This window comes from Dama dama, chromosome 22 (assembly GCF_033118175.1).
Source record: "Dama dama isolate Ldn47 chromosome 22, ASM3311817v1, whole genome shotgun sequence".
In the NCBI taxonomy this organism is placed as follows: domain Eukaryota; kingdom Metazoa; phylum Chordata; class Mammalia; order Artiodactyla; family Cervidae; genus Dama; species Dama dama.
The window spans coordinates 52,196,680-52,210,801 of record NC_083702.1 but is presented as its reverse complement, the minus strand read 5'-3'; the positions used below and the strand labels follow the sequence as shown (position 1 = coordinate 52,210,801).

The 14,122-nt window shown below is 40.6% G+C and overlaps 1 protein-coding gene across 1 annotated transcript; it reads right to left on the bottom strand.

Moving 5' to 3' along the window:
* Positions 1 to 13,143: 13,143 nt before the first annotated feature.
* LOC133043126 (small EDRK-rich factor 1-like) lies at positions 13,144 to 13,365 on the bottom strand. The gene has a single exon (XM_061123984.1). It carries the CDS (start codon positions 13,363 to 13,365, stop codon positions 13,144 to 13,146), a length of 222 nt encoding a protein of 73 aa, XP_060979967.1.
* Positions 13,366 to 14,122: the final 757 nt, after the last annotated feature.

Sequence of the window (14,122 nt, the reverse complement as noted above, 5' to 3'; positions counted from 1 at the left end):
GGAGATGGAAGTTTGATCCCTGGGTCGGGAAGATCCCCTGGAGGAGGGCATGACAACCCACTCCAGTATTCTTGTCTGGAGAATCCCTTAGACAGAGGAGCCTGGCAGGTTAAGGTCTATATGGTCACAGGGAATTGGACACAACTGAAGTGACTGAGAATGCATGCACACAGAGGTATTGTGTATATTCAAGATTTTATCTTTGTGTTTAGTTTTCATAAGTTTATATTGTGTCTTGATATGAATTTCTTTGAGATTGTTCTCCTTGGGTTTCACTTGATTTCTTAGATCTGTAGATTTGTGCTAAATTTGGAACATTCTGAGAGATTATTTCTTCAAATCCATTTTAGTCAGTTCACCTCCTCCACCTCCTCCTCCAACTCCATCTCTTCCACCTCCTCCTCCTCCACCTCCATCTCTTCCACCTCCTCATCCTTCACCTCCATCTCTTCCACCTCCTCATCCTTCACCTCCACCTCTTCCTCCACCTCCTCCTTCAGTCACTCAGTCATGTCCAACTCTTTGTGACCCCATGGACTGCAGCACATCAGGCTTCACTGTCCATCACCATCACCAACTCCCAGAGTCCACCCAAACTCATGTACATTGAGTTGGTGATGCCATTTAACCATCTCATCCTCTGTTTTCCCCTTCTCCTCCTGCCTTCAATATTTCCCATCATCAGGGTCTTTTTCAGTGACTCAGTTCTTTGCATCAAGTGGCCAAAGTACTGGAGTTTCAGCTTCAACATCAGTCCTTCCAATGAATATTCAGGACTGGCTTCCTTTAGGATGAACTGGTTGGATAGCCTTGCAGTCCAAGGGACTCTCAAGAGTCTTCTCTAACACCATACTTCAAAAGCATCAATTCTTTGGCATTCAGCTTTCTTTATGGTCCAACTCTTAGAAACATACATGACTACTTGAAAAACCATAGCTTTGACTAGACAGACCTTTGCTGGCAAAGTAATTTTTCTGCTTTTGAATATGCTGTCTAGGTTGGTCATAGTTTTTCTTCCAAGGAACAAGTGTCTTTTAACTTCATGGCGGCAGTCAACATCTGCAGTGATGTTGGAACCCTGAAAAATAAAGTCTCCCACTGTTTCCATTGTTTCCCTATCAGTTTGCCATGCAGTGATTGGACTGGATGACATGATCTTGGTTTTCTGAATGTTGAGTTTAAGCCAACTTTTTCACTCTCATCTTTCATTTCATCAAGAGGTTCTTTAGTTCTTCTTCACTTTCTGCCATAACAGTCGTGTTATCTGCATATCTGAGGTTATTGATATTTCTCCCGGCAATCTTGATTCAATCTTGTGCTTCATCCAGCCTGGCATTTCACATGATGTACTCTGCATATAAATTAAATAGGGAGGGTGATAATATATAGCCTTGACATACTCCATTCCTGATATGGAACCAGTCTGTTCTTCCATGTCCAGTTCTAACTGTTGCTTCCTGACCTGCATACAGATTTCTCAGGAGGCCGGTCAGGTATTCCTATCTCTTGAAGAATTTTCCACAGTTTGTTGTGATCCACACAGTCAAAGGCTTTGGTGTAGTCAGTAAAGTAGATGTTTTTCTGCTTTTTTGATGATCCAGCTGATGTTAGCAATTTGATCTTGGTTCCTCTGCCTTTCCTAAATCCAGCTTGAACATCTGGAAGTTCATGGTTCAGGTACTGTTGAAGCCCGGCTTGGAGGATTTTGAGCATTACTTTGCTAACATGTGAGTTCAGTGCAATTGTGCGGTAGTTTAAGCATTTTTTGGCATTGCCTTTCTTGATTGGAATGAAAACTGGCCTTTTCCAGTCCTGTGGCCACTGCTGAGTTTTCCAAATTTGCTGGCATATTGAGTGCTTCACTTTCAAAGCATTATCTTTGGGGATTTGAAATAGCTCAACTGGAATTCCATCACTTCCACTAGCTTTGTTGGTAGTGATGCTTCCTAAGGCCCACTTGACTTTGCATTCCAGGATGTCTGGTTCTAGGTGAGTGATCACACCATTATGGTTATCTGGGTCATGAAGATCTTTTCTGTATAGTTCTTCTGTGTATTCTTGCCACCTCTTCTTAATATCTTCTGCTTCTGTAAGGTCCATACCATTTCTGTCCTTTATTGAGCCCATCTTTGCATTAAATGTTCCCTTGGTATCTCTAATTTTCTCGAAGAGATCTCTGGTCTTTCCCATTTTATTGTTTTCCTCCATTTCCTTGCATTGATCACTAAGGAAGGCTTTCTTATCTCTCCTTGCTATTCTTTGGAACTCTTCATTCAGATGCTTATATCTTTCCTTTTCTCCTTTGCCTTTAGCTTTTCTTTTCACAGCTATTTGTAAGGCCTTGTCAGGCAACCATTTTGCCTTTTTGCATTTCTTTTTCTTGGGGATTATCTTGATCACTGCCTCCTGTACAATATCATAAGCCTCCATCTATGGTTCTTCAGGCACTCTGTCTATCAGATCTAATCCCTTGTATCTATTTGTCACTTCCACTGTATTTGGCAATAAGGAGTTCATGATCTGAGCCACAGTCAGCTCATGCTCTTGTTTTTGCTGACTGTATAGAGCTTCTCCCTCTTTGGCTGCAAAGAATATAATCAATCTGATTTTAGTGTTGACCATCTGGTGATGTCCATGTGTAGAGTCTTCTCTTGTGTTGTTGGAAGAGGGTGTTTGCTAATTGCACTCATCTCACACCCTAGTAAAGTAATGCTGAAATTTCTCCAAGCCAGGCTTCAGCAATACGTGAACCGTGAATTTCCAGATGTTCAAGCTGGTTTTAGAAAAGGCAGAGGAATCAGAGATCAAATTACCAACATCCACTGGATCACTGAAAAAGCAAGAGAGTTCCAGAAAAACATCTATTTCTGCTTTATTGACTATGCCAAAGCGTTTGACTGTGTGGACCACAATAAACTGTGGAAAATTCTTCAAGAGATGGGAATATCAGATCACCTGACCTGCCTCTTGAGAAACATGTATGCAGGTCAGGAAGCAACAGTTAGAACTGGACATGGAACAACAGACTGGTTCCAAATAGGAAAAGGAGTATGTCAAGGCTGTATATTGTCACACTGCTTATTTAACTTCTTTGCAGAGTACATCATGAGAAACATTGGAAGAAGCACAAGCTGCAATCAAGATTGCCGGGAGAAATATCAGTAACCTCAGATAGCAGATGACACCACCCTTATGGCAGAAAGTGAAGAACTAAAGAGCCTCTTGATGAAAGTGAAAGAGGAGAGTGAAAAAGTTGGGTTAAAGCTCAACATTCAGAAAACTAAGATCATCGCATCCAGTCCCATCACTTCATGGCAAATAGATGAGGAAACACTGGAAACAGGGGCTGACTTTATTTTTCTGGGCTCCAAAATCACTGCAGATGTTGATTGCATCCATGAAATTAAAAGATGCTTACTCCATGGAAGGAAAGTTATGACCAACCTAGACAGCATATTAAAAAGCAGAGACATTACTTTGCCAACACAGGTCTGTCTAGTCAAGGCTATGGTTTTTCCAGTGGTCATGTATGGATGTGAGAGTTGGACTATAAAGAAAGCTAAGTGCTGAAAAATGGATGCTTTTGAAGTATGGTGTTGGAGAAGACTCTTGAGAGTCCCTTGGACTGTAAGGAGATCCAACCAGTCCATCCTAAAGGAGATCAGTCCTGCGTGTTCATTGGAGGGACTGATGTTGAAGCTGAAACTCCAGTACTTTGGCCACCTGATGTGAAGAGCTAACTCATTAGAAAAGACCCTGATGCTGGGAAAGATTGAGGGCAAGAAGAGAAGTGGACGACAGAGGATGAGATGGTTGGATGGCATCACTGACTCAATGGACATGAGTTTGAGTAAACTCCTGGAGCTGGTGATGAACAGGGAGGCCTGGCGTGCTGCAGTTCATGGAGTCGCAAAGAGTTGGACATGACTGAGCGACTGAACTGTACTGAATGTTCCATTGTGTGTATGTACCACAGCTTTTTTATCCATTCATCTGCCTATGGACATTTAGGTTGCTTCTGTGTCCTAGTTATTGTAAACAGTGCTGTGATGAACATTGGGGTACATGTGTCTCTTTCAATTCTGGTTTCCTCGGTGTGTATGCCCAGGAGTGGGATTGCTGGGTTGTATGGCAGTTCTATTTCCAGTTTTTAAAGGAGTCTCCACACTATTCTCCATAGTGGTTCTACTTGTGTGCATTCCCACCAACAATGTAAGAGGGTTCTCTTTTCTCCACACCCTCTCCAGCATTTATTGTTTTTAGACTTTGATAGCAGCCATTTTGACCAGTGTGAAATAATACCTCATTGTGGTTTTGATTTGCATTTCTTTGATAATGAGTGATGTTGAGCATCTTTTCATGTGCTTGTTAGCCATCTGTATGTCTTCTTTGGAGAAATGTTTATTTAGTTCTTTGGCCATCTTTTTATTGGGTCGTTTGTTTTTCTGATTTGAGCTGCATGAGCTGCTTGTATATTTTTGAGATTAATTCTTTGTCAGTTGCTTCATTTGCTATTATTTTCTCCCATTCTGAAGGTTGTCTTTTCACCTTGGTTATAGTTTCCTTCGTTGTGCAAAAGCTTTCAAGTTTACTTAGGTCCCATTTGTTTATTTTTGCTTTTATTTCCATTACTCTGGGAGGTGGGTCATAGAGGAACTTTAGTCTAAATTTAACTTTTAACCTAACTTGAACTTCTAGAGATGAAAATTATAATGCCTCAGGTGAATAAAAACATTGATAGGCTCAATGGCAGATTAAACAGTTGAAGATTATTTAACTTGAAGACATAACTAAAGAAGCTATTTAAAATGAAATGAGAGGGAAAAAAGACTAGAAAAATAAATAGAACATCAATAGGCTGTGAGAAAAAGATATGTAGCCATGTACATATGTAAAAATTGAAAATGTCTTTCTTTTTTTCTGTTCTTAGCAGAAAAGAATCTAATTTTTCCCCATTAGCTTATAACATTAGCCATAAGTGCTTCATAGATGCCATTCATCAAGTTTAAGAACTTCCTCTAGTCCTAATATCCTGAAGGTTTCTCTCTTTTTTTTTAAGTCAGGAGTAAATGTTAGATCTTGCCAAACAGTTTTTTTTTTTTTAATCTATTGACTTAATCATGTTTTTGTCTTTATTAGTCTATTAATATCATGAATTACATCGATGAATTTTAAAATATTAAACCATCTTTGCATTTTTAGGATAAATTTCACACTTCATGATCTACTGATAAGTCTGTCTTTAAAATAATTTTATTTATTTATTTTTGACTCTGCTGGGTCTTCATTGCTGTCTTCGGGATTTCTCTTAATGCGGAGAGCATGGGCTACTCTCCAGCTGCAACACATGGCTTCTCACTGTGGTGACTTCTCTTGATGTGGAGCACAGCCGCTAGGATGCTCGGGCTTCAGTTGTTGCAACATGTGGGCTGTAGTCGTGGCTCCTGGACTCTAGGGCACAGCCTCAGTAGTTGTGGCACATAGGTTTAGCTGTCTCAGGGCACGTGGGATCTTTCCTGAACAGGGATCAAACTGACATCTCCTGCATTGGCAGGAGGATTCTTTACCACTGAGCCTCCAGGCAAGCCTGATAAATTTGTTTTTGAAAGAGATTTTCACCAAGTTCAGAATTCTGGGTTGGCGGGGTTTCACGCACCCGCCCTGCCCTTGCTCTTCGAGTGCTATAAGGACGTTGTTCCATTATCTTCTCACTCATATCCTTTTCTGATGAGTTTCTGATGTAATCCTTATGCTTGCTTCTCTGTATGTAAATGTCTTTTCCCCCCTCTGTTTGATTTTAAGATTTTCTTTTCACAACTGGTTTTAAGCAATTTGATTATGATGTACCTTGGTGTTTTTTTTTCATATTTCTTTACTTAGGACTTGTTGAGATTCTAGGAATTTTGAGTTTACAGTTTTCTTTAAATCTGAAAAAATATTGGCCATTATTTCTTTTTTTTTCCCCATTATTTCTTTAATTTTTTTTTCTAGATACTCCCCTCACCAAACCCCTGCAATTTGGGGGCTCCATTTATGTATGTGCAGGTGGTGGATCAGATGGTAAAGAATCTGCCTGCAATGCGGGAGACCCAGGTTCAATCTCTGGGTCAGGAAGATCCCCTGGAGAAGGGAATGGCTACCCACCCCAGTATTCTTGCCTGGAGGATTCCGTAGACAGAGGAGCCTGGCGGGCTACATCCATGGGGTTGCAGAGTCAGACACTTTGAGTTTTTATGTATGTACATGGTTGCACACTTTTTCTCACAGCCTGTTGATGTTCTGTTTATTTTTCTAGTAATTTTTTCCTTCTCATTTAATTTTAAATAGCTTTTTTTGTTATATCTTCAAGTTCAGTAACCTTCAATCTGCCACTAATCCTATCAGTGTTTCTTTTCACCTGAGGCATTATAATTTTCATCTCGATAAGCTCAATTTAGGTTAAAAGTTAAATTTAGGCTAAACTTTTTCTACACACTTGAATATACTTGACTCCTCACTTCCAGTTTAAATTCCTACAGATCAAGGACCAAATCTTAATTGCTTTGTCTCCCCTTGCAACTAAAAGAAATATATGGCTGAATGCCTTTGGAAACATTAAAAAACTTTTCTGAGTCTCAATTTCCTTGTTTATAAAAGTAGCAATAATATTATCAGGTTATTATGATGATTATTAAATGCCACCTGAAATTATCCCCACATTGTTTGTCAGTTATACTCCAAAATAAAATAAAAAGGTAAAAAAAATACATTAATAACAGTATGTCCTAGTGCCTTCACATGCTATGGTCTTAACAAACCTGAATCCCCTTTTATCTCAAGTATAGCAATATTACATTAAACTTTTCTATAGCCCTAGAATCAGGATTAACTAGGGATGTTCTAGAAAATATTTAACAATTGGCTCTGTAGTGGGGGGAATAGCAGCCTGATTTGTAGTATTCTCTGTTATCTGGAAATCTTTCCATTGCAGTTGATTTCAAGCAATCAAAATGATATCACTGAACACAGAGCTGGGAAGAGTTGACTAGTAACACAGCATTCCATAATATTTCCACCATACAGCTACAGATATAATATAACTCCAAGAGCACAGATAATCATACGTAGGGAAAAAGAACATGATGAGTTTTGGATATAACTTATTTTGGAATAGTTTATTTTGGTGTAAGCTAATTTAACTTTTAATAGTGGTCATATTTAAAAACTGGCTCACAAATCCAGAAAAATTTAGCAATTGGCTCTTGTAAAGCAGTATCAACCAACTTTGATACCCGCCCCCCCACCCTTCCTACTTTCTCTCCCCAACCCACCTTCCAGACTTTCTTCCTTGAGTGTGTAGTTGAAACAGAGGGAGCTTTCCTCTCACGTTTCTCTGGAACTGAGCTTCGGAGCCTGCTGCTCAGTGTCCTGCGTTCTCTATCACTCCCGCTCCCACTTGGGTCACTGCCTGGATGACCGCAGAACACCAGAGAAGTGGCTGAGGGCGGGCCACTCTCTTCTCTGACAGTCCTGCCACTTTAACCTCCCAGCACCACTTCACACAGAGCTGCAGGGGTGATTATGGCTTTCCTTAATGAATCATTGAAGAGTAATTAGGGAAAATTATAATGTTGGAAGGGAAAAAAATCTAAAAGCTGTTTGATAATTGTGACTTCTCCAGAGTCCAAGGGAAAACATATAAAACACTAAATTCTTCACTTTTTAAATTCAAGAACTATTTATTTGACACATAGTCTATGCTAGGCATGGTGTTAGACCTACTTAATAAGGGGACATATTCCAAGTTTTCATTTGGCTATCCCATTCTTGGTTTTTATGTGCAAAGATTAACTTATTTCATTAAGCACATAAATGTATCTTTGAAGGGCAAACACTAATTCTCAGTGCCAGTAAACACTAAGCCCCTAAGAAAGAATAAAATGTTTACCCAATGGTCTTATAGCTTGCAAAGCACCTCTTGCCATGGAGAAAGAAAATGTACATTATTATGCAGAGAAGTTGAGCTCCTTTGTTTTACCCCATTACTCCTAAATTACACCCATTCATGACTTCCAGGAATATGGAACAAGCACATTGCTGGTCCACTTTGCTCCTTTAGCCTCTTACAGGTAATGCTACCAACTGAGTTTTGGATGGTGATACTGAAACTTCAGAGAGAAGAGATGAGACCTGGTCCCTATTATTGGGGAAAACACAGATGTACAAATGAAAGTCCATGATATTATATGATAAATGTCATAACAGCATAAACTCAGTGGTGTGGAATCACAGAATGGACTCTTCATTCTGGCTGGAAATGCAGAGGGTCTTGGGAAGTATTCACACTGGCAATGACAGTGAAAGGATAGAAGAGGTTTGCAGGCAAAGAAGACTGAATGATGGTAAACAGGCGTGCAAGTTATAGAAGGCTGTGCTTACAAACAGAAATCTTTGAGTGGCAGAATTGTGTGAAGTTTACTATGATAATAGTGCATGTCTGTGTGTGTGCGCATGTGTGCGTGTGCATATGTTGGGGAAGGAATGATAAGGTACGAGACCAAAAAGGGTAGAGCAAAACGTCAAGGGTATTTGATTATGATAACAGGTTTGAACTTTATTTTGTAGGTGTGTTGGTCCCAGATGATATAACCAATTTATGTTTTCAAGTAGAAGACTGAGGATTGTTGAGTAGACTTGGGAGATACTGGAGGCAAGGAGATTATTAATAGACTGTCAGGGTAATCTACATTTTAGAGGTCTGAACTAGAGTAGTTGGAGTGGTAGGCAGGCATAAAGAACATGATGGAGCAACATTTCATAGAAAAGAAGGAACAAAAGAAGAACCAAAGAAATCTTCGGTTGAAAAAGCCTCTTCCAGGCAGGTGGTGATGCTGTTAACATGAGACCATGCACCGGTAGAGGAGCAAGAGTGGGAGACAACATTCATGTGTTGAATTTAAAGTACCTGGAAAACACCAAGGTGGAGATGTCCAAACCACGAGCTACAAACGACTATTGGAGCTCGGGACAGAGGTCAGGATGGCAGATTAATGGATTTGGGTGAAATGGGGGTTATATTAGCTTTTGACTGATACTGTAATAAGTTACTAAAACTTAGGGGCTTAACACAAACTTACTATCTTTCAGAAGCCTGAAATGAGTCTTTCAAAGCTAAAATCAAGATGTCAACAGAGCTGCCTTCTCTCTGGAGGCTTTAGGGGGAGGTTTTGTTTCCTTATCCCTTCAAGCTTCTAGAAGCTGCCTCCATTCCTTGGCTCATGGCCCCTTTATCTTCAAAGTCCATCACCCAGTGTCTGCTTTCTTTGCTTTCATTGCTTCATCCTGGTTCCCCTTCTGATTTAGATAGTTGAGATTAATTCTCTGATACCAAGACATTAACTTAAGCATATCTGAAAAATCCCTTTTTTTACAGAAAGGCACACATTCACAGGTTCTAGGGATTAGGATGTGAACGACTTTGGAGGGAGATTGTTCAATTTACCACAGGGGTAGATGAGAAAAAAGCAATAGAATGAGGAAATAGAAGGGCTGAATGCAAATATCTGGGGAATATCAATGGCAGAAAGAGAAAAGAAATACCTGGACAATAAGTGTTTCTCAGAAAAAAAAAAAAAAAAATGAAGCAAGAAATTTCTAAAAGAAGGAATTAAAACTCTCTAACAGTCCCTCCTCAGACCCTCTAAGCCTCCTGTTGTTGTTGTTTAGTCACTAAGTCATGTCTGACTCTTTGTGACCCCATGGACTGCAGCATGCCAGGCTTCTCAGTCCTTCACTACCTCCTGGAGTTTGCTCAAACCTACGTCCATTGAGTCTGTGATGCCATCCAACCATCTCATCTTCTGCCACCCCCTTCTCCTTCTGCCCTCAATCTTTCCCAGCACCAAGGTCTCCTAGTCACTAGATTTACCTTTTGCTGACCTATAAAATGAGCAAAAGCACCAAATCAGATATGATTCGATCATCCAGGACCTACTTGCCAGTTCCTGATATATTAGCTCTCCAGACCTTCTCTGCTGCTGCTGCTAAGTCACTTTAGTCATGTCTGATTCTGTGTGACCCCATAGATGGCGGCCCACCAGGCTCCCCCGTCCCTGGGATTCTCCAGGCAAGAATACTGGAGTGGGTTGCCATTTCCTTCTCCAATGCATGAAAGTGAAGAATGAAAGTGAAGTCACTCAGTCATGTCCGACTGTTAGTGACCCCATGGACTGCAGCCTACCAGGCTCCTCTGTCCATTGGATTTTCCAGGCAAGAGTACTGGAGTGGGGTGCCATTGCCTTCTCTGCCAGACCTTCTCTAATCAACTCCAAACTCCTAACTTGACTCTCAGATCCAACTCTAGACTTGATATTCAGAAATGTGGTCCTTGCACCGTATCTTCGACAAAGGAGGTAAGGATATACAGTGGATAAAAGACAACCTCTTTAACAAGTGGTGCTGGGAAAACTGGTCAACCACTTGTAAAAGAATGCAACTAGAACACTTTCTAACACCACACACAAAAATAAACTCAAAATGGATTAAAGATCTAAATGTAAGACCAGAAACTATAAAACTCCTAGAGGAGAACATAGGCAAAACACTCTCCGACATAAATCACAGCAGGATCCTCTATGACCCACCTCCCAGAATATTGGAAATAAAAGCAAAAATAAACAAATGGGACCTAAGTAAACTTAAAAGCTTTTGCACAACAAAGGAAACTATAAGCAAGGTGAAAAGACAGCCTTCAGAATGGGAGAAAATAATAGCAAACGAAGCAACAGACAAAGGATTAATCTCAAAAATATACAAGCAACTCCTGCAGCTCAATTCCAGAAAAATAAATGACCCAATCAAAAAATGGGCTAAAGAACTAAACAGACATTTCTCCAAAGAAGACTTACAGATGGCTAACAAACACATGAAAAGATGCTCAACATCACTCATTATCAGAGAAATGCAAATCAAAACCACAATGAGGTACCATTACACGCCAGTCAGAATGGCCTCTATCCAAAAGTCTACAAGCAATAAATGCTGGAGAGGGTGTGGAGAAAAGGGAACCCTCTTACACTGTTGGTGGGAATGCAAACTAGTACAGCCACTATGGAGAACAGTGTGGAGATTTCTTTAAAAACTGGAAATAGAACTGCCATATGACCCAGCAATCCCACTTCTGGGCATACACACTGAGGAAACCAGATCTGAGACACGTGCACCCCAATGTTCATCACAGCACTGTTTATAATAGCCAGGACATGGAAGCAACCTAGATGCCCATCAGCAGACGAATGGATAAGGAAGCTGTGGTACATATACACCATGGAATATTACTCAGCCATTAAAAAGAATTCATTTGAATCAGTTCTAATGAGATGGATGAAGCTGGAGCCCCTTATACAGAGTGAAGTAAGCCAGAAAGATAAAGACCATTACAGTATACTAACACATATATATGGAATTTAGAAAGATGGTAATGATAACCCTATATGCAAAACAGAAAAAGAGACACAGAAATACAGAACAGACTTTTGGACTCTGTGGGAGAAGGCGAGGGTGGGATGTTTTGAGAGAACAGCATCGAAACATGTATATTATCTATGGTGAAACAGATCACCAGCCCAGGTGGGATGCATGAGACAAGTGCTCGGGCCTGGTGCACTGGGAAGACCCAGAGGGATCGGGTAGAGAGGGAGGTGGGAGGGGGGATCGGGATGGAGAATACATGTAAATCCATGGCTTATTCATGTCAATGTATGACAAAAACCACTACAATATTGTAAAGTAATTAGCCTCCAACTAATAAAAATAAATGAAAAAAAAAAAAAAAAAAAGAAATGTGGTCCTTGACCTTCCTTTCAGAATTCAGGCCGACTTGCCCTCTGTTTTCATTGTTTCTCAATGTGGTAACAGTGAGTAACAGTGGCTTCCAAGAGTCTTAGGGACCTTCAACTTCTAAAATTCACTCTTGCTTCCCCCAGACCCCTTGAAAAGTGGAAACCTGGGTTCCAGAGGTGTCACTTGGATCTCTAAAAAGATAGAAGCACCCGCAGGAAGGCTGCTCTCTGTTTCCCTGGTGCTATGTTCTCCATCTCTGGTGCAATGAATTGGCCAGGGATTGTCTGTGCCTAGGATATCTGTCTTCCATCCAAGTGAACAGAAGGGTACTCTGAATTGCAATAATTGCAGGACCACATGGAATAGGAGAGCTAGTTCCCCTAAGAAGAGGAGGTTGCTATAATGACAAGAAGGAAAGGAAGGATGCTGGGCAGGCAACAAAGCAGATGTCCACTATACTCGGGATAGACTTCTAACTTCTAACTTTTCTACTAAGGAGACTATGGAGTTCGTGTAGCATCATCAAGAACTCCATGCTTAGATAATATGTATCAGTGAGGCCAAGTAATGATCATTCCTTTAATCATGCAACCTACAAAGAGTACATTCCATTCTCTAGAACCTAGTCCATGCATGTATGCATGCACAGGCACTCAGTCATGTTGGGCCCATTGCAACCCTATGAACTATAGCCCACCAGGTTCCTCTGTCCATGGGATTCTCCAGGCAAGAATACTGGAGTGGGATGCCATGCCCTCCTCCCGGAGATCTTCCCAACCCAGGGATTGAACCTGAATCTCCTGCTTCTCCTGCACTGGCATGCGGATTCTTTACCACTGAGACACCTGGGAAGCTCCCTAGTACCTGGTACTCATATAAAATGCTGTGTAAATAATATATCTGTGTAGCCCCTAGCACACTGCTTGGGACATAAGAGGGATTCAGTGAATACTTGGTTAATTAATGAATGCATAAATGAACATCCTGCATATAGATAGCAAAAATGAAAGTCACTTAGTCATGTCCAACTCTTTGCGACCCCTACTGAAGTGGGTAGCCTTTCCCTTCTCCAGGGGATCTTCCTGACCCAGGAATTGAACCAGGATCTCCTGCCTGCATCTCTTGCAGGCAGATTCTTTACCAACTGAGCTATCAAGGAAGCATATAAATATGTCAGCTCTTAATCTACAGGTGCTTCCAGGAGGCAGTGCTGTGTTTTTTTTTGTTTTTTTTTTTAAGTTTAAAATAGTTTCATAAGGATATAACACATGTATGGCTGTTCATTCTACAAAATCTTCATCATAGAACTTATGATACACCTAATTAGCAGTAGCACTCAGATTTTCTAAATAGTCGTCGTTTTGCTCTTCTCTGCATAGCCTTCTTTTCGTTGGCTGCCTTCTGCTTTTGTTGCATGATCTCAGATTCCTTCTGTTTCCTCTGAGAGGTAGTCAAACTACCTGCTTTTCTGTTTCCCTTACTAATCTCCTGGGATTTCTTTACGTATTTCTGATGGGCAACTTCTCCTTGATTTCCACAGGCCATGCTGACCACCACACTGAGCCTGGAAGAGAGCAACTCGGAAGAGCAATGACTTCCTTACAGGCTCTGTGGCTGAACCCCTTTGTCTGGAGGACTGAGCTTGCACGGGTGCTCCCAGTGCTGACATTTTTTCTTAATGAAGAATTTATTTTGTGGACCTACACCCAGCAGTAAAAGTTTTAAAATTTTGACTTTTGAGGCAGCATTTTAGAAAATCTACTTTATCCTCACACACTGGCATTGGAAACCAAGAACGTCTGAAAGCTTTTGTATAATCTGATTAAGAGCTGAATAAGAAGAGGAAAGGGGTTAACGAGTAGTGGTTTAACACCACATTTACCTAAGCTGAAAAGGTTTTTCTAAAGATCTTTTTAGAAACTTTTGTGAAGTATGTAATATGAGGGCTGGGCTGGAAGCCCAAAGTTAACACATCCACCATCCTTTCTGCCCATTCTTGTCACTTTCAATGGTTAGAATTCTTCCACACCTAAGCTCTGAGACAATCCTCCTCCATTTTCATCAGGCACGGAATTAATTCACAGTTTTTTTTAGCACCAACAGAAATCTGTAAGCTTTTACTCTGAGTGACTGTTGTTGGTTATCACATGCTTTCTCAAGGAAGCTGACATCACTCTGAAAGAAGCAAAAATTGGTCCTTAGGGTGGGGAAATCTTAGACTTTACACTAACTTACAGCCCTTTAAAGACCACAGTACATTATTAGATATAGAACATATCTCTGATAATTTCATAGGAGACAA